At 54.6% G+C, this 27,996-nt stretch overlaps 1 protein-coding gene across 4 annotated transcripts in view; it reads right to left on the bottom strand.

Annotated features, from left to right (window-relative positions):
• Window positions 1–24,487, bottom strand: part of PLEKHM2 (pleckstrin homology and RUN domain containing M2) — a 31,546-nt gene extending 7,059 nt beyond the window's left edge. Inside the window, exons 1-10 of one of the 4 annotated variants that reach the window (XM_069874883.1) lie at window positions 24,378–24,487; window positions 10,244–10,350; window positions 10,018–10,127; window positions 9,216–9,315; window positions 8,363–8,450; window positions 7,740–7,926; window positions 5,729–5,857; window positions 5,315–5,374; window positions 2,470–2,704; window positions 191–967 (exon numbers count right to left, since the gene is read on the bottom strand). In XM_069874883.1, coding sequence (XP_069730984.1) covers window positions 191–967; window positions 2,470–2,704; window positions 5,315–5,374; window positions 5,729–5,857; window positions 7,740–7,926; window positions 8,363–8,450; window positions 9,216–9,315; window positions 10,018–10,127; window positions 10,244–10,350; window positions 24,378–24,437 — 1,853 coding nt within the window. In that variant the 5' untranslated portion in view covers window positions 24,438–24,487. The remainder of the gene's footprint in view (window positions 1–190; window positions 968–2,469; window positions 2,705–5,314; window positions 5,375–5,728; window positions 5,858–7,739; window positions 7,927–8,362; window positions 8,451–9,215; window positions 9,316–10,017; window positions 10,128–10,243; window positions 10,351–24,377) is intronic. The other 3 variants (XM_069874884.1, XM_069874885.1, XM_069874886.1) reach the window with 3 other exon arrangements.
• Between the last annotated feature and the right edge of the window lie 3,509 nt (window positions 24,488–27,996).

The following is a 27,996-nucleotide window of genomic DNA, read 5'->3' as shown; positions in this document are numbered from 1 at the left end:
ACATGGACGTGGGGCTGGGTGGGTCCAGGAAGGCCAATCCTTGTTGACCCCGTCCATGATGTGGGCACCTGTTGACCTCCTGACCCTTTAGGCCTCATCTTCATCTTGGAAAGGATGGGCTTTTTCCCCCAAACCGAGGATAAAGGAAGAAGATTGTTGAGCCCTCCCTGCTCAACAAACCCAGGCTCACCTGAACTCGGAGGGATGGCTCAGCTCCGAAGGGCTGCCCTGCCCTTCCTCCACACCTGAGTCCTCGGCACTGCTCACGGAAGGGCTGGGCTGCTCCTTCTTGGGCTCATGGAGAGCCTGGGGGTCGGTGGTTTCTGTCTGGCCAGTTTGGGGTTTGTCACTCTCCCCTCCGGTCTCCCCTACTGCCCTAAGTGCTTCTCCCTCTCTGCTTTCTTCTTCTTCTTCAGGAGCCTCTGGGCTACCAGAAACATGTGGCGGTTGGCCAGGCCCTGGAGCGTCATGGTGGCCACCACCTGGTGCAGCAGCGTTTGGACTCTCAACGGTAAAGCGGTAGAAGTCCATGGGGGCTGAAATCCCCTCCCTAAAGTCGCCAGAGGACGATCCATCTGGGGTCTCCCCTGGCGTGCCAGTCCGAAAGGACTGCCCGGGGGGCTCGAGGGGGCCGTGCCAGCCGCCGGGCTCCAGCTGCCCGTTGAGCCTGTCCATCACCTTGCTCAGCGGCTGCCCCACGCTCTCCATGGACGTGTCCTTCATCTCGGGGATGCACAACGCCAGCTGGCTGAGGGCAGAGCGCTCCCGGCCCTCCTCCTGCCCGCCGGCACCTGGCTCTCCGGCTGCGGCAGCGGGACCTTCGTCTCTCTGCACGTCCTCTCTGTCGCTCAGCCCGTTGACGCCGCTGTCGCCGCTGGCCTGCTGGGTCTCGGGCTCTATGGGCGCGTGCACTCGCTCCTCAGGCTTCACCTTCTTCTTCTTGCCCGTTTTCTTCTTCTTGGCTAACCTGCACGGTGAGAGAGCAGTAGATTCACTTGTCTTTGCCTGCTGAGACAGAGGGGTCTCACTCTTTCCCAGCAATCCTCCTCCACAATTTTCCTTCATATCCAGAACATCGTTCCATATGCAGCCACACAGAACGCCTGTCTCCACACCAGCCCCCAGCAGAAAAAGCAGAATGGACACAAGTGAGTATGGAGCTAAACCGGCGTGGGAGAAATCCCTGTCTGAAAGCAAGATGATGGGAAGAGAGAAGGTTTTGAGAGGATGTGGGAATCATAGAATCACCAGGTTGGAAAAGACCCACTGGATCATCAAGTCCAACCATTCCCATCAATCACTAACCCATGTCTCTCAGCACCTCATCCACCCGTCCCTTAAACCCCTCCAGGGAAGGAGACTCAACCCCCTCCCTGGGCAGCCTCTGCCAGTGCTCAGTGACCCTTTCTGTGAAAAATTTTTTCCTAATATTCAGCCTGAACTTCCCCTGGTGGAGCTTGAGGCCATTCCCTCTCGTCCTGTCCCCTGTCCCTTGGGAGAAAAGCCCAGCTCCCTCCTCTCCACAACCTCCTTTCAGGGAGTTGGAGAGAGCAATGAGGTCTCCCCTCAGCCTCCTCTTCTCCATGATAAACACCCCCAGCTCTCTCAGACGCTCCTCTTGTTCTCCAGCCCCCTCCCCAGCTTCATTGCTCTTCTCTGGACTCGCTCCAGAGCCTCAACATCCTTCTTGTGGTGAGGGGCCAGAACTGAACACAAAATGCCGTGTCACTGCCTGCCAGAAGAGGGAGGTGCAGGCAGGAGCCCTCTCCAGCCGAAGGGCACCCCAGGACAGCGGCTGCAGAAGCTTTCAGGCCTCCCACAGCACCCAACTACCACCAGGTCACTCCTGTTGGGGAAGCGAGCACAGTGCTCTCCTTCCCTCGTGTCAGCTGTAGAGCTGGGTGTGATGTAACCCACCTCCTCTGCTCCTCCCAGGAAAATGAGGGCGTAAAAGCAAAGCAGAGGCTGGTTTTGGGGAGCCCCAGTCCCTGGGGGGGAGCAGACGGAGCCTTAAGCTCTGTCTGGGATAATCGCTCCGAGAGATGCCCGGGGATCTCTGCGAGAGTCAAACACAGGCCAGCCGGTCTGTGGAGGCTTCTCCCTCAACAGGTTTAGCCACAGCTCGTCAGCGAACAAGAGGAAGGATGGGAGAGAAGATCTGACACCCAGAGTTGTTGCAAAGCTGCCACCAGCTGGAGAAAGCCGAACATAAAAGCCCTCGGCTTCCCTGAGCTCTCGGATCCAGGCTGCCGGGCAAAGCTGCTTATGTCGAGACAGTTACAGCTCTATAGACCCCCAGGACCAGCTCTGTTGACACCTCCTGAGCATCTGTTGGTGTCTGGAGGTATAAAACCGCTTTCTCATGATCATACGAAGGCTACATCACAGATGCTGTCTCTGTTGGGCTACCAGGGGTGGCACATCGTCAGTTCAGGGCCATGTTTCTAGCCCAGGCAGCTCTGTTCCTACCTGATGACCTCCAGCTCCGTGCAGCTCTCGGACTGGTCCGTTCCTTCAGGGGTGGCTTCTGCTTTCTCCAGGGAGGCTGCGTGCACCGGTGTGGTCTCCGTGGAGGACAGCACTTCGGCCTTCTCCTCGTTGAAGGGGTTGTAGCGCTGCGTCGGGCTCTTCACAGAGACCTTGCTGCCGTTCACCTCCGAGGCGGTGGAGCGCGGGCAGCTGAGCGTGTCCGTGAGGTCTCCGTCTGCAAAGACAAGAAGGGAAGAGCGGGATTAACGTCAGCTTGGGCACCTGATCGAGTCAAAAGAAGCAAAGCTGCGTGCTGGGGGCTCGGGGCACTACACGGTCACCACGCTGCTTGCAGTGACCCCACCCCAGGCACCGGCAGAGCTGTTGGACCAGCTTAGCTTCTTGGCAAGAGGGACAGAGAGGCCAGGGCCCAATCCAGCATTGCTCTGCGTTTTGCACCCGCCGCAACTTAAACAACGCCTGGAAATAACAGCTCGGACACCCAAGAGCTGGCAGCTGGGTTACGAAGTTGAGATAGTGTCCTTGGGAAGGAACTTGAGGGGACTTGGGGCCACGGTGCTCCTGACGAAGGCGACTGAGGGTGAGGAGGCTCTGGCCAAGGTTACTCTGGAGGGGTTCAAGGCCAGGTTGGATGGAGCTTGGAGCCCCTGATCCAGTGGGAGGTGTCCCTGCTCGTGGCAGGGGTGGGACTGGATGGGCTTTGAGGTCCCTTCCAACCCAAACCCTTCCACGATGCCACGACTCTATGCCAGTGAGCTAACGAGGCTGCTGTCTCGCCCCTGTGATTGGGTTTTAGGAAGACGCTGGCTCAGCTAGAAGAGCAGAAACGGAGCCAGCGCATGAAGCAGCGACCCTTACTGCTGCTTTTCTCTGGATGAGACACACATGGGGAGCTGGAAGTGCGGAGAAGGGGGAACAGAGCATTCACCGAGGACAGCAGGATGCACTGACAGGTTGGAGCACAACCAGCTTGGCTCGTGTTAGTCTTCAGAGGCAAAAAGAGCAGTGGAAAAGGGCTACAGGAGTCATGCTCGGAGTTATCATCCACAAAGTCAAGGTTAAAAGAAGCTTGTTACCCACGCCCTTCTCTTCTCCAGCACCCTTCATTTCCAAAGGCGGCAGAAACCCCTTGCTAGGCAGGGAGATCCCTACTGAAAGGAAGCACAGCCCCTCCGGACTGATTTGGGGGTGGAGGTTTTGAGTAGGAAAATGAAACCTCTTATAAAAATCAAATAAAGGCAGTTTTGTGACGGCTGATTTCAAAATGCTGCTTTGTTCCTGCTGGAACGGCTGCTCCGCAGCATGGAGGCTGCAGACTCCGTCCAGAGAACTCAGTGGGGACGATCTTTAACATCTACGTTAAAGGGGAAAAAGAAAATATTTAAAAGCTATTTCAGCCCCCAGCCTGCACCAAAACAAACGTCACATCTGCCTAAACCCTGCTGATTCTGTCGAGACGACACAATCTTTGTCCGAAACACTGAATTTTACCCCAAAATGCATTTGCTGAGAACTGCTCCAGCTTTCTAAACCTCTTATTACGATGAAAGCTTTGCTACAGCTGAGGTTTGCTCAGCACGCAGTAACCCAGCCTGGAGTAACCCAGCTCCGCAACTGGGATCCGCGCATGGGAACCGGGCTCGTGTCTGAAATCCCAGCAGGATTTGCACCTGGCTTCTCCCATCCCGCACCTAACACCTGCGGTTAAGCTGTTCGAGGAGCGTTGGGTTTGGAAACGTGGTTTGTCCTCTCGGGGTGCACATTCATGCTTCAGGGACGCGTTAAACCAGCTCTAGGAGCACCTCGGAGCGTGGGGGAAGAAAGAAGATGGGATGGAGCATGTTAGAGCCCAGGAACCATCCACATGGAATTCAGGCAGAACCTCTCCAAGCGTTCAGGCAGCACCAGCCAAGGCAATTGGGACCCAAGGCTCCATCCAGCCTTTGGCTGAGAAGGAGAAAGCACGCGTGTGTTTCCTCCAGAGGTAAAGCAGAGAGGTCTCCTGCTCCCGTGACACAGAAAGGACGCACACAGGGACTGCACGGGGAGGAGGGAGAACAAGTTCCCCTCAAATGGGTACGTGCTCTTGATCGTAGCAGCCAGACAGAGCTGACGAGTTGGGTTTAAAAGTGATAAAATTGAATTTTTAAATAGCATTGTGACTGCAATTGAGCACAGCGATGCGCTGGATGTTGCGGCTTCAAGAGAGATGTTTTGATACAGGAGAGCAGGGTCCAAGGAAAACAAAATCTCCCCAATGAATCACTGCAAAACGCCCCAAATTAAAGAAAGCAGAACGGATTCCGCTGTTTTCCAGGACCCTCAGGAAATCTGTGAAGGTTTTTCAGTCAGCACCCCGTGTGCTTTACCCCACGGAGGAAACCTACAGTACGAGGTCAGCTGGCGTGGTCCCGCTCACGGACGTTGCTGGGCCCTGCCTGCCAGCCTCGCAGCGGGGGCGATTTGGCAGCTTTTATTTCGTAACCTGGTATAAAAGCTCCTTTTGTCAAGGTATTGAGCAGCCACAGAACTCAAGCCTCACGGCAAGCTCTGTGACAGAAGACACGGAGGCAGGAAAACATCCTTCTGCTCCGGGACGTGCAGCATCCTGCACACGCCAGGATGTAGGGAAAGCTTTGTCTCACAGATGAGATGCACAACCTCGCACCCTGGGGGATTTTTTCCGCTCTTTTCTGCCTCTACCGAATTCCATCAAGATGTGGCGGTTGCTTGTTAAAGAAATGAACCAGGGAGCATGCAGCAAGCATCGGGGCAGCAATGCAGAGAGAAAACCAGAACGCTGTAAGAGATGAGATTGTCCCACCTTCCCAGTCTCTGCTGGGCATGGTCTGCATTGCTGGAAAGACATCTCCAAAATCATAATCTACAAAAATGAGGGATAAAACTCAGCGTTAGAAATACAGGGAGTGGGGAGGGAGGGAGGGAAGAGCGTGAAGGGGATCTGGGGAGGGAGAGGAGGAAGGAGAGAAACAAAACAATCTTCCATCAGTATCTGAAATGCATGAGAAAATAATAAGGGAACATGGATGCAAATGGGAACCAGCTGCATGAAGGGTTGTTCCTGATGGGAGCCACAACGGGACCAGCAAAGGCCCTGCTATGCGAGCTGCCGTAAAGCTAGACCAGAAAACCAGTCGGTGTCCTGTACCTAATCAAGGATCCCCTTAGTGAACCGATTTAATCGCTCCGTGCCTCAGTTTCCCCACTTCGCACTTACCTCCCATAGATACTGTGATGTTTGATTCATTAACGTTTGCAAAGCCAGGGGGCTGATTAAAGGGAAAAACTTGTCCTCTGATCCTAAAATCCCCAGCTCCACCTACACTCCTGGGGTAGCGAGATGCTCCTGTTGAAACGACGAGCAGTGAGATAGTTATTGAAGTTCAATTCCTCCACACTGGAGAAACAACGTCAATGCCTGCCCTCCCAGGCCCTAACACCTCCACCATCCTGGTCCTGCAGCTGGGAATGGCATTTCCACAACAACACCAAACCCCTCTGCTCATGGGGAAACTGAGACACGGATCACCTACCCAGACACATGGAATGGCTCATGATCATAGAATCACCAGGTTGGAAAAGACCCACCGGGTCATCGAGTCCAACCATTCTCATCAATCACTAACCCATGTCCCTCAGCACCTCGTCCACCCGTCCCTTAAACCCCTCCAGGGAAGGGGACTCAACCCCCTCCCTGGGCAGCCTCTGACAGGGACCAAGGACCCTTTCCATGAAAAATTTTTTCCTAATGTCCAGCCTGAACCTCCCCTGGCGGAGCTTGAGGCCGTTCCCTCTTGTCCTGTCCCCTGTCCCTTGGGAGAAGAGCCCAGCTCCCTCCTCTCCACAACCTCCTTACAGGTAGTTGTAGAGAGCAATGATGTGTGATGAGAGTGATGATGCTAAACCCAAGATCTAGCTCCAAAATCTCCTGGACCTCTGCTCCAAACCCCTCTTCTCTTGTCCGTTAAACTCCCATCCACCAGACGGGTTGGGGAGAGTAGCCAAACCCGTGACACCCCTTGCCCAGTCAACAGGGACAGGGGGACGCGTTGGCTCCAAGACAGGTTCTGCTGAGTGAGGGACGGGAATACAAGCCCAGGGGTGCGGTGAGCACCGGAACGGCTGCTTACACCAAACCTCTGGGGACAGAGAAGCTTCCTCCTGTGACTTTTGCTGCTAGGATCCTCATCCTGTCTCCAGCTCACCTGGATGCTGGAGGTTTGGCATAAGGAAGTCACTAAAAGCAAGCCCTTCCACGCTTACAGCACGAGGGGAGAGGTTGCAGGGAGCCCAGAACAGTGTTGTGCTCCAAAGCCCTTTGCAAAAACAATGCTAACATTTATCCCCACATCGGCATCACGCTTCCCCGGCCGTTCCTTCTCAGCATCTTGCACATAAAAGGCAGCTGGCAGCCCCTTGTCTCGGGGGGAACCCATCCACACGCAGACTCAGTTCGGAATTCACTGCATCCAATTAACGGCACAGAGCACCCCTGATCTTGCTTTGCTCCAACTGACCTCAAACAAGGCACAGGGTCAACATATTCTGCACTCAGAAGAGGAGCAGCAGAGCTGTTCCTTCACTCGAACACATTTCATGCAGGGTAAGGGCTCCCTACTCTAGCTTGGAGCAGGTTAAGGGGTGCAAGACACGTGTTTTCTCATCCATCAGAAGCACCACCCAGCCCTCTCTGATCGAGAGAGGGGAGTAAGTATGACAACTCAGCCCGCTGCTCTATTTAAGATGCATAAAGAGGGAAATCCAGCACCTCTGAGACCACTGCTGGCCTTTTCCTTAGACTGCAGACGTGGAGAAAGGCTTTGGAAGCTCTTTCCTACCACCTCCAGCACATTTGGGGGTCTGGACTGCAAATAAGCACTTAAAAAAGCTCCCCCGCAGCCTGTTGCACCCGCTCTGAACTGGAAGCCACACTCTGACATGGGCACGGTTTTCATTCCGCGGGGAGATTTCTCCCCGGATGCAAACGTGGCTGGAAGGGATCGGCAGGGAAAGTCCTTCTCTCTCTCCCAGTCTGATGCTGAGACTGCTGCACCTCCCAAGGCGAAATGGGACAGACTCACAGACCGATTGCTGTGTTTCTGACTTTGGCCTCTTCCAGTCTGTCATTTTCTACCTCATTTGGAGTCTCGCCTGGTCCTGCAGCGCAGCCGAAAGGGGATGTGGGAGCACATGGTCCTGACCTCACCCATCTCCGAAAACCCACTGACCTTCACTGGATGGAGCGATGGCGCTGTCGTCCCATTCCAGGTTGGTGGAGGTGACGGAGTTGAAGGAATTGATGGACAGGCTGTCTGAGCCGTGCACGGAGCTGGGCAGGCGGTCCTCAAAATCCAGCAGGTACTGGGGTTTGTAGTAATCTGGCATGTACGGGGCCAGATCCAGGTAGGGAGCGTCCTGCAGAGGGGAAAGCGTGGGGTGAGTCAGGCCCTGAGTTGCCCCAGACAACTACTAGCACAGATGAAATGATGGGGCTGTCCTTGAGTGTCCTCTGGCTGTCCAATTCTGCTGCCTTTCAGGAAACGCAGCGGCTCCACGGTGACACCAAGGGTTAGCCAGTGCCTTTGTGTCTGCCTGGAGGGACGCCAGCATCACCTCCTTCATCCCCATCAATCTGCCACACAGCCTCGCTCCTCTCCTGAACTGAGCAACAGGAATAGATCCCAAAGCATCTCCAAAGATCCAAATCCTGAAGCCTTTCCTGAAAGCTGCAGCTTCATGTTTTCTGCTGCAGGGCAATAAGAAGTTACACCCTGGACCTGTGACACCCATGACACCTCCTGCTCCACATTCCTGCTCTCCCAGAGCCAAGGGAAAGAGATAAATCACTCACCAGATCCAAGTCAAAGCGGATGAATTCCAGCCCAGAGACCAGCGTTAAGAACAAGGTCAGATGATCGTGACTGCAAACTAGAGCGTTCCTGCAGTGTGAATAAAACAAAAGAGCTTTAGAGATGTGGGAAAGAGAAGAAACAGCTCTGAGCGCCCTGTGATTTTCTCGGTGGACATCTCCGAGCTGCTGCATAAACAGCCCCGGAGCTGTGAGCCTGCTGTGTCTCCCAGGAGCAATGGCAGAGCTTAGGGGCAGACACGTGTGGCTCATCCACTACGTGCTGCCCCCAAACCCAGCTACAGCCAGACTTCCAGGCTTTCAGCAGAGCCAAGTCCCCGAACAAGAGCTCAGCAGCTTTTTGGATAACACAGAAGCACATAAAGGCTACACCTAGGTGTAAAACCAGTTAACCGAGAGATGCATGCAAGCCCTGCAATATAGGGGTGTCCACACATGGGACCTTTAAATTAATCATCTGCAAAACTCACAAAGATCAAGCCCTGATCAGCTGCTTGTTCCCCACTGGCAAATTAAGGCTTCCTGCTGACCAGAAGGGCTATCAGCTCAAAAGAAGAAAAGGAAGCAGTATGAGGGGTGGCTGAAGTCACTTGGTTTGTTCAGCCTGGAGAAGAGGAGACTGAGAGGAGACCTCATTGTGCTCTGCAGCTTCCTCACAGGGCAGCGGTCACAGCCCCAAGCCTGACAATATTCCAGAAGCATTTGACCAATGCTCTCAGCCCCACGGTGTGAATGTTGGGGTGTCCTGAGCAGGGACAGGAGTTGGACTCGATGAGAATTGTGGGTCCCTTCCAAATCAGGACATTCTGTGACTCTAAGCAGCTGGGATACTCACTTGACATAGTATTTGTGCAGCAGGCTGAGGTTCTCCTGGAACAGCCGCAAATAGCTCTCCAAGGAGTTTTCATTGAGAGCAAGGTACAGCCATGCCCGGCCTGAAAAGAGAGCAGAGAGATTTATCCATGGAGAAATGCCTGGGAAGTGACGCAAGCCTGGAAAAAAAATCAGGAATTGGTTAAAATACCTCAGGGTGTTCATTCAACATTTGTGTCATTTCAGGGGAGCAACTGACTATTACAGAAATCTCAGGGGAGAAAAATGTTCAGTGGGAGATGAAGGGGCAGATTCAGGATGCCAGGTGGGAATGGGAGTAAGAGACCACAGAGAAGCACAGACACAACCGTGTCTCTCCAGTGAGATGGGAGACTTGCTGGCGTTTCCAGCAGGGATCAGGAGACATGAGTGAGAACGGCTGTAAATCAGCACAGGTGCATTTGGAGCTACTACACAAATTCTAGTGTAGGAAGAGGTGATGGTGGAGTCTGCGCTCAGCAGAATGTCACTTGGGAGGTGAAAGGTGTTGAGATAATCAGGCAGAGAGTGGGTCTCTGGGCACCGTTCTGCATCAAAATCAGCCGTCACAGTCCAGAAACAGCAATGGGGAGGCAGTGCTGGGCACTAATAGCTACAGCGAGGTGTTCTGGGGTGATAGATGCACCCCATCTGACAGAAACCCTCCCTGGAGCACAGCCCAGATCACTTTGGTTCCACAGCCACAGCAGCCGGGCTACATCCCTGACCCAACACCTGATCCTGAGGCCCAGTGCAGTTATTTCCCAGCGTCTCCAAACACTCACTGCGCCCCAGGTTGGTGGCCACGTGTTGAAGCACTTCTATCTGCTTGATGGCTTCCCGGCGGGTGAAGTGAACGACCAGCACCCAGTAGCCCGAGGAAAGATCTTGCAGGCTGGAAGAAGCAGCCCAGAGGAAGGTTAAGTGAGGGCTTTATCTCCATCCATTCCCCAGGCAAACTGTGGGAAGAAGCAGGGGAACCCAGCAGCCCAGAGGCAGCTCCACGCTTACCCGTAGAGCAGAGCGTGGTCCAGGTGCTCGCAGAGCCTCTGCAGGACCTTGTCATGGTTTCTGATGGCCGGCGTCTCGTCTTCACAGGCAGCAAAGTAGCTCTGCAGCTGCAAAAAGAAGAGATGAGATGGCTGAAACACCTCTACAGCCCACTGAGGAGGCAGATGGAGGTGCCAACATGCTCACAGCCAGCATTAAGTAGCTTTTATGAAGCGCTCAGCTTACAAACCTTGATGCAAGCTACTTACAGGGTGTAGCGATTGATTTTAAGAGTACCCTAAAGGCAGGAACTCATCAAGAGAGCCTCACCCACCAAGACTCGTCCATGTTTTGCAGCCAGGCCAGCAGGATGGCCACGGCTGCACAGCCAACTTCCCTGTCTACTGGGCTGAACAGCCTCCTCCTCCGCAGCAAACGCTGCAGATGGGTTTTGGTGGTTCCTCCACAGCAGGAGAGCAATAGAAATAAAGAGGCTCCACACTCCATTTCTGTCTCTGCCACAGACAAGTCCCCCACTCACTCTCAGGGTCCTGCTCTCAGGAAACCCTGCGTGGGGAGAAATGTTGCTTCCAGGGTTGAAAGAGTCCAGAAGCCTCATTTGTGCAGCACACACTCTCTGAGCTAAATCTCCACACAGTTTCAGCATCCCGGGAAGAGACAGAGGTTTTCTTGTAGCCCGAGTGACCGCCGTGATGCCAGGTATTGATGCCAGGCAGCTGAGAGCTGCCCCAGACTTTCAAACGCAGGCTGAGACAGATCGTCTGTGGCTGAAGAGCAGCCCAGACTCAGAGGGAGCAGAGGGCAGCACAGATACAGATGGAGACGTGCACACATGGGACAAGGCTACATTGCTAGGATGTATCACATCATGCAGCTGCCGCTCTCTAAAACATCAGGACAGGTTGACTCATCCTCAGTTAATGTGTTTGCAGCCGCAAAGTTGGCTCTGAATTGCACGCGCTGGCCCCAGGCTCTGCTGAGCACAGCATAAACTGCTCTTGTGCTTCTGCAAACCTGCTAGAAAACCTCTTCCACCCGAACCCCACATCCCTTCCTGGCTCACCCACTGGCTTCCTCCTGCCCCTCAAGCTTACGGATCTCTGTAGGTCCCCATCTTGCAAACACTTGGCATTCCAGCAGGAAGATTTAATCGCCCAGGATTTAATCTCAGCTGTACACACCACGTCTGTTTGTTCTGGCTGGCGGCGAGCAAGCACGGGTCAGCTGAGCCACCACAACACCCGTACGTCTGTTATTCCGGAGACCCACCAGTCTCCATCAAACCTCACCAGCGAGATGGCACATTTAAAACCACAAACTTGATGGTGGTGTGCTGGTCAAGTCTCTCTTGACCCCAGGAACTGGTTCCTCCTCCTGGATTATCGCTGGAGCCAAAGAAGCTCCTTTAGAAACTCATCTGGTCTCGATGTAAATGTTGTCAGGAACACCTCACAGCCCCTGGGAACCTGCTCCCAACAACACTCTTAAATATATCGAGCTCAAACACCCTCCTGGCTCTAAGACCTTCGTCTCTGGAGCTCTTAGGTAAGAGAGGAGAGCCAGGCGTGTTCCTGCACGGAGCCAGTCCCAGCCCTTACGTGGGAAAGAACTGCTCAGCCCGAAGAATTGCAGTCAAATTCTTTTGTTGGATGGCACAGCGCAGCCCAGCCTGCCCCAGTCCCCACTGGTCCAGAAGGTGAATCCCCTGGGGAAGGAAACAGGCAGTGGTTTACGGAGCTACACGCAGGTGCTCTGGTGATGCACAGACTTTTCAACGACACCCAGGTGAGACCAGAAGCGTTTCAGCTCAGCAGCTCCCAGCTGTTTTGGGGAGGAGGCCAACCCAGAAGATTTATGCTATTCACACACAGCCCAGACCCACGCAGGGAGAAGAATGATCTAAAATCCCCCTCTTCAAGAACTGCTTCAGGAGCTACCTGCAGCCAGGACACCAGAGGAAGAAACAAAGTCAGAGTTTAGAGCCATAACCCTCAGGCAATGGAGAGATGAAGAGATGAGGATGGTCTCCACGAGCTGTTTGGAGCTCACTGAAATATCCCACTGTGGGGAAACTGAGGCAGGAAGCAAAGCCCCTGCCATACAGGCTGTGAGCCAGGATTCGAAGGCAGAAATTCCCAGCTTGTCCCTCGTGTGCTGTTCCTGTGCAGAGCTGGGGCACCCTCGGAGGAGGATTCCTGTTCCAGGGGTTTCACAGGCTCCGTGCTGGCTTGAGGCAATGAAGCTGTGGGAGACAGCGAGGGGGACACAAATATAGATCAGTCTCTCCATTATCTCACCACTAAAAGCAAGGAGAAGCTCTGGACACACAGCTTGGGGAGGTTCATCTTGGAGAGAACTTGGAGCCTGTCTGTGGCACCGGCTGGAGGAATTCCCCGTGACAGAGAAACTCCAAGCCTGGGTAGCGAAAAAGATGAGCAAATAGAAGCATTTCCTCTTTTTTCTTTCCTTCCTTCTCCAAAAATAACTGAGATCTTTCTTACAGTCCTTCCTGCAGTCATTTCAGCTTCTGACCCTCTCTTTTGCTCACAGACCGACCTGCTCCCATCACCAGTGGATGCAAACAGCGCTTGTCTCACTTCAACATCTCCAAACATCAAGAAGCACCAGGGAATTTCTGACAAACTCATTTCCCTTCCGTAGGGAAGCCAAACCTTCTCCCCATGATGGGATTTAGGTTTTGAAGGGCTCGTTCTGCGCTATACTAAGGCTTGGCATTGCTTTTAGCTGCTCTGCAAGGAGCACGCAGCCTCCTGCCCCGCACAGCGACTGTGCTGCACCCGTTCCAGGGGAGGCAGCTCCAAAATCCAGCCCCAAATGGATGTCGAGAGCAAACCTACCCCAAAAGGCTCCGATCTGCCCCTCTGCAATGTCAGGAGCCTGAGGACGAGCTGGCACGAATCTGTTTTGCTCTGTCACGGGGTCACACCAGCCCTGGGCACGTGGGACCAGCGGGAAACACACGCTCAGCGGTTTTGGATTTGGGTTCGGGCACTGAATTCACAGCAGTTTAGGAGCCGCTGGTCACAGGGAAACACACCGAGGGCTCACTCCTTCCCCCAGGCACAAAAACGTGCCCCTACACTCTCCGGGTGGCACGTGCATCAGGGGATGATGGTGTTTCCAGCACCCTTCCAAAATAAACACGGACACAGCCCCGAGCAAAGGACGTGCACAGCTCACCAGAGCACGAGACCCCAAAGGGATCAGCCGGGTGAATCCCCACGGAGCTGCCACGCAGCCAGGGAGGAAACAAGACAGAGCAAGCCTCAGAATCCCCTGGGTAGAGCCATCCCTACAGCGAGGGTGGCAAAAGGCTGAGAGTTGCAAAAGCTGATGGGGTGACTTCTTCGGCTTGGGAGGAGGGTGAAGACACACGTGGAGAAAAGGCACGAGGAAATACCTTCCCAACCGGGCAACATGCTTCATTTCTCAAAGGCTGCCCTGCTCCAAGACCCACCCCGCTGAAAATCTTGTAGGGATTACGACCACGAGCACCTTAGGGCAGAGGCAAAGACCATCCCAGCTCCGGACTCCGACTGTGGAGCACAAGCAGGAGCGATGTGGCACTGCTCTGGAAATACAGAGCGTTCACTTCTCTTCCGCACATCGCCAGCAACGATGCAGAGTAATTAGAAAGCAACCGCTCCCTGATGCCGGTGTGGCAGATGAACCTGTTTGGGAGGTGGAGACCAAACTTCATGAAGCATCCACAAAGCAGCTCCCTGAGAGACCTGGGCAGCGAGCCAGGGAAAATGAGGAAGGAGGCAAACAATTGGGTTAAAAAGTATTAACAAACATGGCATTGGTCACCTCTGAGTTTCTCAGAGAGGCTTTTCCCTTCATCTCCCCCAAAACTAGAAGGAAGGGTTGAAGGCTGGCTTGGATGAAGGGCTTGTGTGGGGCATGGTGAACGCCTTGAGCCCTGGCCCAGGACTATTTATAGACATTCCTGCGGCCAAAATAAGCGTGTCGGCATGCAGAAGGCATCCCACCATTCACCGAGACCACTCCACAGCCCCAGCAGGGTCACAGCACGGGTGTTGCAACAGCGTGGGACAAAACCCTCCTTGACAAACTGGTTACAAAAGCTCCTCCAGAGCCCAAACACTCAAGGCTGGTGAATTAAACACATTTGAGAAGAAAGTGGAGCAGGAGGGTGTTTGTGCAAAGGGAACAGAGCTGGTTTGCACAGAGTGGAACGCAGGGTTTGCACTCCTAACAACTGCACGTCGTTCCTATCGAGGAGAAGCTCCCCTTAAATGCTGTTTATCAACTCCAAGTTGAGTTTTCCCACAGTGACACGCCTCACCCCACCCCACACAAGAAAGGGTTTTCCTTGCCCAACTTTATAGCCTACTAATTGCACTGGTTCTCAATGAGCACAAAGCTCTCCAGGTCTATTTACGGAGCTCCTGTGCTGCAAGAGATGCCAAAAAGGAATCAGGAAGGCACATTGCAAAGTATGTTCCGCAAATCTAACAATTCTTGCAGTGCTCCTTTGAACTATCTCCAGAATCCTACTGAAATGTTGAGGGTGTTGGTGACAGTGACTGACCATGAGCCAGCAGTGGCCCAGGTGGCCAAGAAGGCCAATGGCATCTTGGCTTGGATCAGACACAGCGTGGCCAGCAGGGCCAGGGAGGTTCTTCTCCCTCTGGACTCGGCCCTGGTGAGACCGCTCCTCGAATCCTGGGGTCAGTTCTGGGCCCCTCACCACAAGAAGGATGTTGAGGCTCTGGAGCGAGTCCAGAGAAGAGCAACGAAGCTGGTGAGGGGGCTGGAGAACAAGAGGAGCGGCTGAGAGAGCTGGGGGTGTTTAGCCTGGAGAAGAGGAGGCTGAGGGGAGACCTCATTGCTCTCTCCAACTGCCTGAAAGGAGGTTGTGGAGAGGAGGGAGCTGGGCTCTTCTCCCAAGGGACAGGGGACAGGACGAGAGGGAATGGCCTCAAGCTCCACCAGGGGAGGTTCGGGCTGAACGTTAGGAAAAAAATTTTCACGGAAAGGGTCCTTGGTCCCTGTCAGAGGCTGCCCAGGGAGGGGGTTGAGTCCCCTTCCCTGGAGGGGTTTAAGGGACGGGTGGACGAGGCGCTGAGGGACATGGGTTAGTGATTGATGGGAATGGTTGGACTCGATGACCCGGTGGGTCTTTTCCAACCTGGTGATTCTATGATTCTATGAAATAGTGTCCAGACTCGTGTGTATCATTCCTGACCGGCCACAGAGTCTCAGCCTCCCCTCTGTAAATCTGCCTCGCAGATGTTTCACTAGCAGCTTTCCAACACCAAGTTCATTTCCCTTGTTCCGCTTGGTATTTCCCTGGCAGGACAAACACAGTGAAATCAAAGCAAAGAGCCTGGTCAGGAGCCTCCTGTGTCCCACCAGCTCCCTGCCTGTCGAGCTCTCCCAGCTCCAGGAATGCAGCCGAAAGCAGCGCCACAATGCAGCAAGCAGCCAGCCAAACACAACAAACTGCAGCAGCCTTTTTTCTGCCTCAGTTCCCATCCCCTCCCCATCTTCGCCAGCAGCTGGAAAGACGCTTTCTCCAAGCTATCAAGTAGGAGGCTTTCTTTGAGGGCAGCTGGAGGTGCAAACCCTTCGCTGGACTCAAAACTCTTGCCAAGCCTGCTCCCAGTGCTTGCTTTTCCACCAGGCTGCAGGAATGGACGAGGATGGTGGCACGTTACCCACCTGCCACAGCCAGAACAACTCTCTGCAGCAAGAGCAAACCCATGAGGCTTCCTGGGAGCGCAGCTCGCAAAGCTGTCTAGCAACGTGATTAAAAAAATGCTGATTAAGAAGCCAGCTCTGGGTCTTAGCGCTCAGTCCGGGGCTGCACCCGGAGCTGAGGGCCTTCAGGAGCAAGCCTGGAGCTCAGGGAGCACCACAAAAAGGTGAGAGAGCTCATCCCAGGCAGGTGATGGGAGCTCAGTCCCATGGGAAGAGGTAACAGGGAAGGACAGGACAGGCATGTGAGAAGATCGACGAGAAACCAGCACTCCGGTACCCACTCAGGGGAGTACAGACACGCAACGGCTAATGGATAAAGAGGAGGCTGAATCAAGCAGCCTAGAAAATCCCTAGTCCTCCACACCACTCAAAGCCATGCTGAATTTTGAGGCAGGGGTGTTATTCTCTCTTCATAGACTCATCGAATGGTTTGGGTCAGAAGGGATATCAAAGCCCATCCAGTCCCACCCCTGCCATGGGCAGGGACACCTCCCACTGGATCAGGGGCTCCAAGCCCCATCCAACCTGGCCTTGAACCCCTCCAGGGATGGGGCAGCCACCCCTGCTCTGGGCAGCCTGGGCCAGGGCCTCCCCACCCTCACAGCAAAACATTTCTCCCCAAGATCTCATCTCAATCTCCCCTCTTGCAGCTCAAATCTGTCCCCCTCATACTGTCCCTGCCCTCCCTGATCCAGAGCCCCTCCCCAGCTTTCCTAGATCCCATTTCAGCACTGGAAGCTGCTCTAAGGTCTCCCCACAGCATTTTTTTCTCCAGGCTCAACAGCCCCAATTCTCCCAGCCTGACCCTGGATGGGAGATGCTCCAGCCCTCGGAACATCTCTGTGGCCTCTTCTGGACTCACTCCCACAGCTCCATGTCCTTCCTGTGCTGAGGACTCCAGAACTGGATGCAGGGTTCCAGGTGGGTCTCACCAGAGCGGAGCAAAGGGGCAGAATCCCTTCCCTTCCTGCTGGTCCCACTGCTCTGGATGCAGCCCAGGATATGGTTTTACACTTGTATAACTCAAAGACCTGAAACTTCAGCTCCCGCAGGACATTTTGAAGGCTACACACATGGTCTGACTCAAAATTTCTTACAAGAAACTTCCAAACCAGCACTGGCCTCAGTTCCCAGCTTCCTGTCCTGGACTCAGTACACCTCGCCAAGGTGGCTTTCGTGATGGAATACATCAACAGGCTGAGATGCGAAGGCACCACAAGTGATGTTGGAGCAGCCTGGAGAGAAGCAGAGCACGTTCGTGACCTGCAGAGACAGGAGCCTGACAGAGGTGAAGCTGAAACCCACAGCAAAGATGCTTCACGGCTGCAAACACAGAGCCTTGAATCATCTGCAAGTGTCACCTCCTGGCACGCAAACACTCATCAGCTCCCACACCCTGAAGGCTTTTCCAGGGCATTCCTTCGTTATTTCTGAGCAGCAAACCTCGCAGCAGGCTGGACCTGTGTGCGGCTGAGCCAAGGCCATGAGTTTTTCCAGCGGTGACATGTCCCATCCCTCTACCACGGCGAGCAGAGCGCAGGGGCCGCTCCCTGTGGAACAGGATCCCTGTGCTCACTGAAGGCAGACGGAAAGGTCACAGGCTCAGCACAACAGCAAAACCAGATTTCACGGGACGGGAAAACCAAGTCTGGTTGGTAAATACACCGGGCAGTGGAAAACACACAAGCAGGCACAGGGCAGCTTGTGCCCTGCAAGTCTCAGTAGCGGTGCTGCTGCTTTACGGGCTTTGAATTCACGCTGGCCGAGTCCTCCAGCCCACAGTTATTTTCAGTTTCTCTGCTTGGATCAGGATATCAGAAGAGGGGAAAGCTGAAATCGCTCAGCGGCTACTGAACTTGTGCAATCGGAGGCAGAGAGGCTCCCAGGCATTGCTTCAGCTCCTTGCACACAACCCACTGCCAAAATTCATCCTCCTAAACCAGCTGCTCTCCCAGCAAAACTCTTTGCGTTAGCAGTAGGAGAGCAAATGGGATTTTTTTCCTCCCCAAAGAGGTTATCGTAGCCTTGTCCAGCAGCAGGTTCAGAACTGGCTTTGAGATCATCTCCTCTGGGTAGAGAGATAACATCAGTTTAGGTACCTGCAGAATCCAACCCCCTTGCGACTGTGGATGACAAACATCCTATCATCACCAGGCCTGTATCAGGATGCAGCATCAGGAATTTCAGAAGAGAGAAACCCTGGAATACAAGTAACCCAAGAAACAGACTCATACAATGGTTTGGGTTGGAAGGGACCTTAAAGACGCTCCAATTTCAAACCCCCTGGATCAGGTTGCCCAAAGCTCCATCCAACCTGGCCTTAACCACCTCTAGGGATGGGGCAGCCACCACTGCTCTGGATAAATTCAGTTGCACTCCGAGCACAGCCACAAATGACTTCATTTGCTCATCAAACAGTGGCTGACCCCTCAGAGGGCCACTAAAATATGCAGTGTCAGAGCTGCGAGCATTCATAGACTTCTTAAAAGCACCCGAGTGATCCTGTGTCTCCACGGCAGACTCACAAGCTCCACGAGGCTGCTGCCAGCTTCAGCTGCAGGAATCCAAGAAACCTGGTACACGGGGCGATGGGACACACCAGGCGTGCCAAGGAGAGCAGCGTGCACATACCGATGTCGATGCCTGCTGCCCACTCCCCACAGACACAGAGGATGTGGCCTTGAGTAAAGAGGAGCGAGAGGAAATACCCTGGTGGAGATAAAACCCCTGTGGTCTTAGAGCCAGCGAGACACCACTCAACGGGAAGTAGAAGGCAAGTTGCTATTTGGCTGTTTTCACATCTCCAGAACCCACCCAGCCAGAGATGAGTGCGCTCTCTCCATCGTCTGGAGAGGGATGCTCCGCTCCAGCGCTACCTAGATGACCTTTAAGGTCCCTTCCAACCCGAACTATTCTATTCTACCTGCTTCTCTCCAGGGGCACAGCTGTCCCCAAATCTACCCTCCCTTGCCATGCAGGAGGAGCAGAGATGCTGCAAGGCAGAGCTCAAGGAGCCCGGGAGCCTTTCTCTGGTACAGGGCTGAAAATCTGATGCGGAGACAAGCAGAAAAGCCACAGCATTAATTCACTGTAGGGGAAGTGGAAACCATCCCAAAGTCAGAGCAGAGCCAGAGCTTCTCACAAGAACTCCTGCAACATCGACAAAACCCATCACTCCACCTGACTGGCATGAGCCGGTCTGGAGTTCGTGGGAATGTGTGTCCTTCAAAGCCAGGAGGAAAGTGTGAAAAACAGAGAGAAGCCCCAGAATCTTGGATTCAGATCGTTTCTGATTGTTAAGTTTGGCTCCTGGAATTGCCAACGAGAAGTATTGTTTAAGGACTTTGCATTTTTGCCACATAACCACAAGCAGGACAACAACAAATCCCTCTTTAACCCACTGCGGTGTCCAGAAGGGTGTGGAAATCCAACAGGAGAATACAAAACATCTACACTACCAGCGTGGACCAGGTCACCTGCAACAGCTTTTAGGAGATGCTTGGTTGAGGACGGATATTAAGCTGCTGGCATTTCGAATTTGCTTATCAAGGCAAGAGTTCAACTGGGAAGCACCAGGAGGCAGCTCTCTCCCCACCGCTGCGTCACACAGTGATGTCTCCTAGAAGAACACAAGCCCTGGAGTGGACACAGCTCTGCACAGGAAGCAGTAAGTGCACGTTGAGCCATAAAATGCTGTTCCTCAGCTTTCTGCCTCAATAAAGCCCTAATTCTTTAAAAAAAACCATAAAGGTTCAACAACAATTTGCACAGTAATTTGTCTGGAGCGCAGCCTGTCACCAGAATGCAGGGTGAGGGAGCATGAGATGGGAAAGGGGAAAAGAAAGGTCACGAGACAGAAGCAGCAAGCTCCGCGGCATCGCACTGTCCGCGTAATCAGAGCAGAAAGTGCTGCTCTGAGCTAACTCAGATCTCCCAGGGAGGACAGAGAGGAGCTGTAGATGGGAAATCCACACCGTGCTCACAGTTCCCTTGGACGTGCACTGGAATTGAAGCATGGACTCAACTCCTTCCCAACCTCTCCTGAAGCCACCGTGAGCAGAAGCTTCTGGAAATCTCTCCAGCTGCAGAGGACAATTTACTGGGTGTCTGCGTGCGATGTTCTGTGCCTCTGTCTGCAGCTGAGGCCTGATCTCACACTGCTGATCTCCAAGATACAGGTGAAGAATGTGAACAGTCCAGATCCGGCACTTGGGTATCACAGAGAAACCCACAGGTTTGGAATTGCCCTCTCCAAGCAGGTTTGTATCCCTGCTTTTTCCAGCTGTGCTCCATCCCTCATCTATTCCTAGGAAAATTAGAGATGGTCCTGTTTGCGGAGGGATTCACTTGGAATTGAAGCACTTGTTTCACTGTTGGTTTGAACAGAATTTACTTGCGGCTTTGCTTCAATCCCCCACTCCTGAAATGCAGGAGCACCCAGAGAAACCAAAGTCATAACCAGGTGAAGTCAGAGCTGCAGGTGGCACAAGCCTTGCCTGGAGAATCACAGAATCATGGAACGGTTTGGGTTGGAAGGAACCTCAAAGCCCACCCAGTCCCATTCCATGGGCAGGGACACCTCCCACTGGATCAGGGGCTCCAAGCCCCAACCAGCCTGGCCTTGGACATCTCCAGGGATGGAGCATCCATGACTTCTCTGGACTTTTCTTTGTATCTGAAGCTGAGAAAAGAGAAGCGCCTGTCACCCTGAAACAACCAAACCCTCTGCTCCGCATCTCCAACCTGCCACAGTGGTGAAAGTCAGGATTGGGCAGCCCACGCACCTAGGAAGCTTTTGAAATCAGAGGCGAGATAGTTGGAAAGCTCCACACCCTGTGACACAATCCCAGCAATGAGGAGTTACTCAAGACCCAGAAGTAGGGAAAGGAGGATGAGGAGCCCAGAAAGTGTTCAAGGCCAGGTTGGATGGGGCTTGGAGCAACCTGATCCAGTGGGACGTGTCCCTGCCCATGGCAGGGGGGTTGGAATTAGGTGATATTTAAGGTCCCTTCCAACTCAAACCATTCTATGGTTTCCTAGGGCGATGTAGGAAGTACCCGCTCCCCTCCATTGCTGATCTACCCACCAATGCAGCCAAAAAGAGAAACATCAGGGACTCGAGGGCTGAAGGCAGAGAGAGTAGCGTTGGGAAAAGTTAGTGGTTCCATAGCGGAAGGGGAGCGATGTCCTCAAGGAGGGAGAACTGCATCCCAGGGATACACTGGCACTGACCTCCACCACATGGATGGGCTCGGTTTCACTGGGATGGTGGAAGCAAGTCCACCAGCCTGAAGCTTCACATCAGTTTCCACTTTTCCTGGAGCTTTCTTGCTCAGAACAAGAACTCAAAAGAGGATGGAAAGATGGAAAAACTCCCAAATCCATCTTTGCTGCTGGACTGGGACGGGAGCCAGCAGAGACAGAGGTAGATCAAGGCAGAGGTGTGCGTGATAATAATGAAAATACCCATAATGTTGAATTTAGAGCATTTCCAAGGATTTTCTGAGAGGAAATAAAACTCTGTCCAACAAATCCTGTGTGGGAAGCAGTACATCCTTACACACATGGGGAAACTGAGGCTGCAGAGCGTTCCAATAGAGTGTGGAGAAGATGGAATATCCACCAATTTCCAGGTAGATAAAAGATTTTCCTGAATTTTTAGAGTATGGAAAGGTGAGAGACCAGAGGACAGGGTCACCCATGAAGAGAAAGCTTGGGAGAGGTTTGCACATCCATCCTACATCCCAAAGGCAATGTCAGACCATCCATTCCTTAACGGTGCCGGGAATTCACTTACGATAGTCTCCGTAAGACAAGTTTTCACAGATGAATCTGGTTCAGGAAAAGTCCTGTTCCAGCAGGCAGTGGAAACTCAACAACTAGAGAAACATCAGCGAGTCCAGGAAGACTCCTTTCCCACAAAACACGGGATGAAAACAAACAAGGCTCCCTTTCCAAACAGAGCTTGTGCTCCTTCTCGAAGAGGGCTGGAAGTCACACATGGACCAGGCAGGACGTGAGTCCCAGCCCCGGATTTCCCATTTGTCCTTACAACACTCCCCTGAAACTCCCCAAACAGACTCCAGTGCCCTGGTCCCTTTGTGCCAACGCTGCCCACGGGCTTCGGGAAACACTCGTGGGCAGCAGAAGCCGATAGGTGAGGAGGAATGAGAGGCAAGGAGGAGGACAAGGCGAGAGATGAGGTGTGATGGGACGTGTTTCCGGAGCCCTCGTGTTGAGGGTTCCGAGCAGGGCACTTTCCTTTCTTAAAAGAGTGTTTCAGCTCCCCAGTGGAAAAGGGATTGCCCAAGGAGCCCCTGTTGGCAGGAGAAAGCAGCCCTTTGAAAAGCAGGAATCCCACTGTATCCTAACCAGACAGAGGCTCCAGGGAGGCCCTGGCTGTGTCCCTTTGGCAGGGTGGGCCGGGGTCCCAAACCCGCACCGAGGGATCCCTAAAGGTGTCCCCAGCCTCCAGCTGAGGGGACAGCAGGGTGTCCTTCATCCCGCAGGCCTGACCCAGGATCCCCCAGTGTCTCCAGGGTGTTCCCAGCGCCATGGCTTGGGTGGGAGGGGTCCTTAGGGCTCAGCCCCAAGCACCTGGTGTGGTTGGGTACTCCAGGTGTGTCCCCAGCCAGAGGCAGAGCCAGGGACACCCCGAGGCAGAGCTGTCCCCAGCCCCACAGCCCTGGCACTAGGGGGTTCCCAGGGCTGTCCCCAGCCCCATAGCCCTGGCACAGAGGGTCCCCAGCCCCAAAGCCCTGGCACTGAGGAGTCCCCAGGACTGTCCTCAACCACATAGTCCTGGCACAGGAGGTCTCAGCCCCACAACCCTGGCACCGGGGGGTCCTCAGAGCTGGCCCCAGCCCCATAGCCCTGGCACTGGGGGGTCCCCAGGACTGTCCTCAGCCCCATGGTCCTGGCACAGAGAGTCCCCAGCCCCAAAGATCTGGACTTCGGGGTCCCCAGGGCTCTTTCTCAACCCCACAGCCCTGGCACAGGGGGTCTCAGCCCCACAGCCCTGGCACTGGGTGGGTACCCAGGGCTGTCCCCAGCCCCATAGCCCTGGCACTGGGGGGTCCTCAGCCCCAAAGCCCTGGACTTGGTGGTCCCATAGTCCTGGCACAAAGGGTCCCCAGGGCTGTCCTCAAGCCCACAGTCCTGGCACAGGGGGTCTCAGCCCCATAGCCCTGGCACCGGGGGTTCCCCAGGGCTGTCCCCAGCCCCACACTCCTGGTACAAAGGATCCCCAGTCCCATAGCCCTGGCACAGAGGGTCCCCAGGGCTGTCCTCAACCCCATAGTCCTGGCACAGGGGGTCTCAGCCCCACAACCCTGGCATAGGGGTCCCCAGCCCCACAGCCCTGGACTTGGGGGTCCCCAGACCCATAGTCCTGGCACAAAGGGTCCCCATGGCTGTCCCCAGCCCCACATCCCTGGCACTGGGAGGTCCCCAGGACTGTCCTCAATCCCGTAGCCCTGGCACAGGGGGTCTCAGCCCCAAAGCCTCGGCACTGGGGGATCCTTAGGGCTGTCCCCAGCCCCACAGCCCTGGCACTGGGGGGTCCTCAGCCCCAAAACCCTGGACTTGGTGGTCCCCAGACCAATAGTCCTGGCACAAAGGGTCCCCAGGGCTGTCCTCAAGCCCATAGTCCTGGCACAGGGGGTCTCAGCCCCACAACCCTGGCACAGGGTCCCCAGACCCAAAGCTCTGGACTTGGGGGTCCCCAGGGCTGTCCTCAACCCCACAGCCCTGGCACAGTGGGTCCCCAGCCCCACAGCCCTGGACTTGGGGGTCCCCAGACCCATAGTCCTGGCATGAAGGGTCCCCAGGGCTGTCCCGAGCCCCACAGCCCTGGCACTGGGAGGTCCCCATGACTGTCCTCAATCCCGTAGCCCTGGCACAGGGGGTCTCAGCCCCACAACCCTGGCACTGGGGGGTCCTCAGAGCTGTCCCCAGCCCCATAGCCCTGGCACTGGGGGGTCCCCAGGACTGTCCTCAGCCCCATGGTCCTGGCACAGAGAGTCCCCAGCCCCACAGCCCTGGACTTGGGGGTCCCCAGCCACATACACTAGCACTGGGAGGTCCTTAGGGCTGTTCCCAGCCCCATACCCCTGGCACAGAGAGTCCCCAGCCCCAAGGATCTGGACTTGGGGGTCCCCAGGGCTCTATCTCAACCCCACAGCCCTGGCACAGGAGGTCTCAGCCCCACAGCCCTGGCACTAAGGGGTCCCCAAGGCTGTCCCCAGCCCCAAAGCTCTGGACTTGGGGGTCCTCAGGGCTGTCCCCAGCCCCACAGCCCTGGCACGGGGGGGGGACCCCCCCCGTGCCAGGGCTGTGGGGCTGGGGACAGCCCTGAGGACCCCCCAGCAGGGTCCCCCCGCCTCACCTTCTTGACGGAGAGGGAGATGTTGTGCAGGATCCGGTCCTTCACCTCGCCGGGCTCCATGGTTCCCGGCGCCCATGGGCGGCGCGGCCGCCGCGTGACGGGCAGGAACTGAGGTCAGGGAGGGGGAGGGACCGGGACCGGGATCAGGGGGGGACCCCAGGGGGTGGAGAACCTCCTCCAGGAGGACGGGCTGGGAGGGTTGGGGTTGTGGAGGCTGGAGGAGAGGCCTTAGAGCAGCTTCCAGCGCTGAAAGGGGCTCCAGGAAAGCTGGGGAGGGGCTCTGGGGGAGGGAGAGGATGAGGAGGAGGGGTTTGAGCTGGAAAAGGGGAGATTGAGGTGAGATCTTGAGGAGAAATGTTCTCCTGTGAGGGTGAGGAGGCCCTGGGACAGGCTGCCCAGAGCAGGGGTGGCTGCCCCATCCCTGGAGGGGTTCAAGGGCAGGTTGGATGGGGCTTGGAGGCCCTGAGCCAGTGGGAGGTTCAGATTGGAAATCAGGGGAAAATTTTTCATGGAAAAGGTCGTTGAACACTGGCAGAGGCTGCCCAGGGAGGGGGTTGAGTGACCATCCCTGGAGGGGTTTAAGGGATGAGTGGATGAAGCACTGAGGGACATGGTTTGATGGGAATGGTTGGACTCAATGATCCAGTGGGTCCTTCCCAACCTGGTGATTCCGTGATTCTGTGATTCCCTGAGGTGTCCCTGCCCATGGCAGGTGCAACAGGATGGCCTTGGAGGTCCCTTCCAACCCAACCCGTTACATAAAGGGGTGTCCCTTGCAGCCCTGGGCTCAGTGAGGAGCTTGAGGAGAGGAAACAGCATTGAGGACAGTGTGGAGACACGAGGGGAGATGAAGTTAGGTCCCTCATGGCTCAGGGGACACGAGGGGAGATGGTGTTGGGTACCTCCCATGCCCCAGAGGGGACAACTGTGTTGGGTGACTTCTAAGAGTCCAGGCAGGCTCCTGTTTGGGGCCACCAGCTGCGCTGTGAGCCCGGGTGCTGGCAGGGAAAAGAGAAAATGTAGAGAAACCTTCAGTGGTGTGAGGGGAAAATGGGGTGGCCTGTGTGGCACCTCCCCACCACGGGCTTCCCAACCCTGGGATGCACAGGGGACCCGTCTCTCTGCTAAGGTTCACGTGCCTGGTGGCACCCTGGAACCAAAAATGAGCCAGAGAGATGTTGCTCAACCCAAACCACCATGGGTGGGAAAAGCTCCTAGAAACAGGGGCCTCTCACCCACACAGGACAGAGCCAGGGCGGGGGCAAAGGCTTAATGGAGGGGGGGGAATAAAAGAGATGAATAATAACCCCTCCTGCTGTGGTTCAGGTCATCCCTGAGGGCTGGCTCATGGCCTTGGCAGTGTTCAGTCCTGATAATTGAAAATGGAACTGAAAGTAAAGGCAAACCCAGCTCTGATGCTTCCCACCCCTCCTTTATAAACACCTCCTTGGCAGGGACGGCTGAGCAAGCGCTTGGAGGAGAAAACAAGCCAGACCAACCCTTCTCTTTCCCTGCAGTCACAGAACAGCCCAGCCAGTTTGGCAGCTTTGGAAACTGGGGAAGAAACTCCCTGGGAAGCACTTGGGTTCAAGCTGAGCCAGGGTATAAAACTCCTTTTCTCAGCTCCACCAGTGGCTGGAATCATAGAATCATAGATCACCAGGTTGGAAGAGACCCACCAGATCATCGAGTCCAACCTTTCCCATCAGTCACTAACCCATGTCCCTCAGCACCTCGTCCACCCGTCCCCTAAACCCCTCCAGGGAAGGGGACTCAACCCCCTCCCTGGGCAGCCTCTGACAGGGACCAATGACCCTTTCCAGGAAAATTTTCTTCCTAATGTCCAGTCTGAACCTCCCCTGGCGGAGCTTGAGGCCATTCCCTCTCGTCCTGTCCCCTGTCACTTGGGAGAAGAGCCCAGCTCCCTCCTCTCCACAACCCCATTTCAGGGAGTTGGAGAGAGCAATGAGGTCTCCCCTCAGCCTCCTCTTCTCCAGGATAAACACCCCCAGCTCTCTCAGCTGCTCCTCTTGTTCTCCAGCCCCCTCACCAGCTTCGTTGCTCTTCTCTGGACTCGCTCCAGAGCCTCAACATCCTTCTTGTGGTGAGGGGCCCAGAACTTACCCCAGGATTCGAGGAGCGGTCTCCCCAGTGCCGAGTCCAGAGGGAGAAGAACCTCCCTGGCCCTGCTGGTCACGCCGTTTCTGATCCAAGCCAAGATGCCATTGGCCTTCTTGGCCACCTGGGCCACTGCTGGCTCATGGTCAGTCGCTGTCACCAACACCCCCAGGTCCTTCTCCTCCAGGCACTTTCCAGCCAGACTTCTCCTAGTCTGTAGCACTGCCCAGGGTTGTTGTGCCCCAACACACAGAGAAGCAGAAGTGTTGAGTGAGATCCCAACAAGGCTCAGAGCTGTCTGGGGAAGCAGGCAAACCTCTCCTGCTGAACAGGGGGAGGTGGGTGCTGTCCCCTAAGATGCACACACAACCACGTAGTTGCAGTCCCGAGGATGAAGTGTTAAAACCTGATCCCAAACAAGTCACTGGGGAGACCAGCAAGCTAACGTCAGCCCCTTTTAAATAAGCCCAGCAGATCTAATGCACCAGTTTGTTCTTTACAGGTGAATTTGGGGATTTAAAGCATGCTCTGGATAGAAGGAAAATGAGCTGTACAGCACCAGCTGGCACTCATCACTCCGGAGGCACTAGATGCAGTGCAGTGTTATAGTGTATAATGTATATTAGTTATATTATATATCATGCAGGTGTATTCTATACATATTATTCATATTATTAGTAGTATATTATATGTAATAGACATACTAATTTATGTTAAAATGTATAATATACACCTGTATAATCCCATGGTGCAGCAGACTTCCTCGTCTCCCACAGTTTTCCTGGATGTTTTGAATGCCCCAAGTCTCCGTTTTATTCCAAGCAAAATAAGCACGTTCTGATCCCTTAAAGCACCCACCGTGCAGTTACGGATTTACCTGGAAAATTCCCTGCTCTCAGCATTTAAAGGCAGCTCCTGTTCTCCTTGGACAAGCTCAGGAGGCACCATCCCACTCCCACCACATGCCAGTCTGCTTCCTACCCTCTTCCCAAGGGATTTTTAACTCTTTGGGGCAGGATATAAAAATACATAAGATGCTTTGCTCAATATTCACAGCCTGAAGTTAGCAGGAAGAATACGACGTAGAAGGGGAGCAAGGAAGGGCCACCTCCATTTCTACAACCAGGCACAAATGTTTTGATTTTAAAACGCTTTCCATCCTCATTTGTTAACAAAGGGACTCGGGATTGGGCGTTTCAGCCACCAAGCACTCACATCCTCGTCTGCGTGACTCAATGCTTTTATTGGCAATTGTGACAGCACCTTGTAATTAGTGAGCTTGGTTGTCAGAGAGCGTTATGTGGTGTGGTTACCCTCCCGAGGGGATCCCTCACCCCTGGTTTGCCCCCCAAGGGAAGAACTAGAGCGGATAATGGATGTGAGGCTGGAGTGAGTCAAAAGCCAGGCTGGCCAGAAGGATTTACAAATCCCACCCCGGTGACAGACCCGCACAAAAAGTGGCTCCCTTGGCAAAGCAACATAAGGCACGTGCTAAATCCAT

This window comes from Phaenicophaeus curvirostris, chromosome 22 (assembly GCF_032191515.1).
Source record: "Phaenicophaeus curvirostris isolate KB17595 chromosome 22, BPBGC_Pcur_1.0, whole genome shotgun sequence".
NCBI lineage: Eukaryota > Metazoa > Chordata > Aves > Cuculiformes > Cuculidae > Phaenicophaeus > Phaenicophaeus curvirostris.
This window is presented reverse-complemented; position numbering and strand designations above follow the sequence as displayed.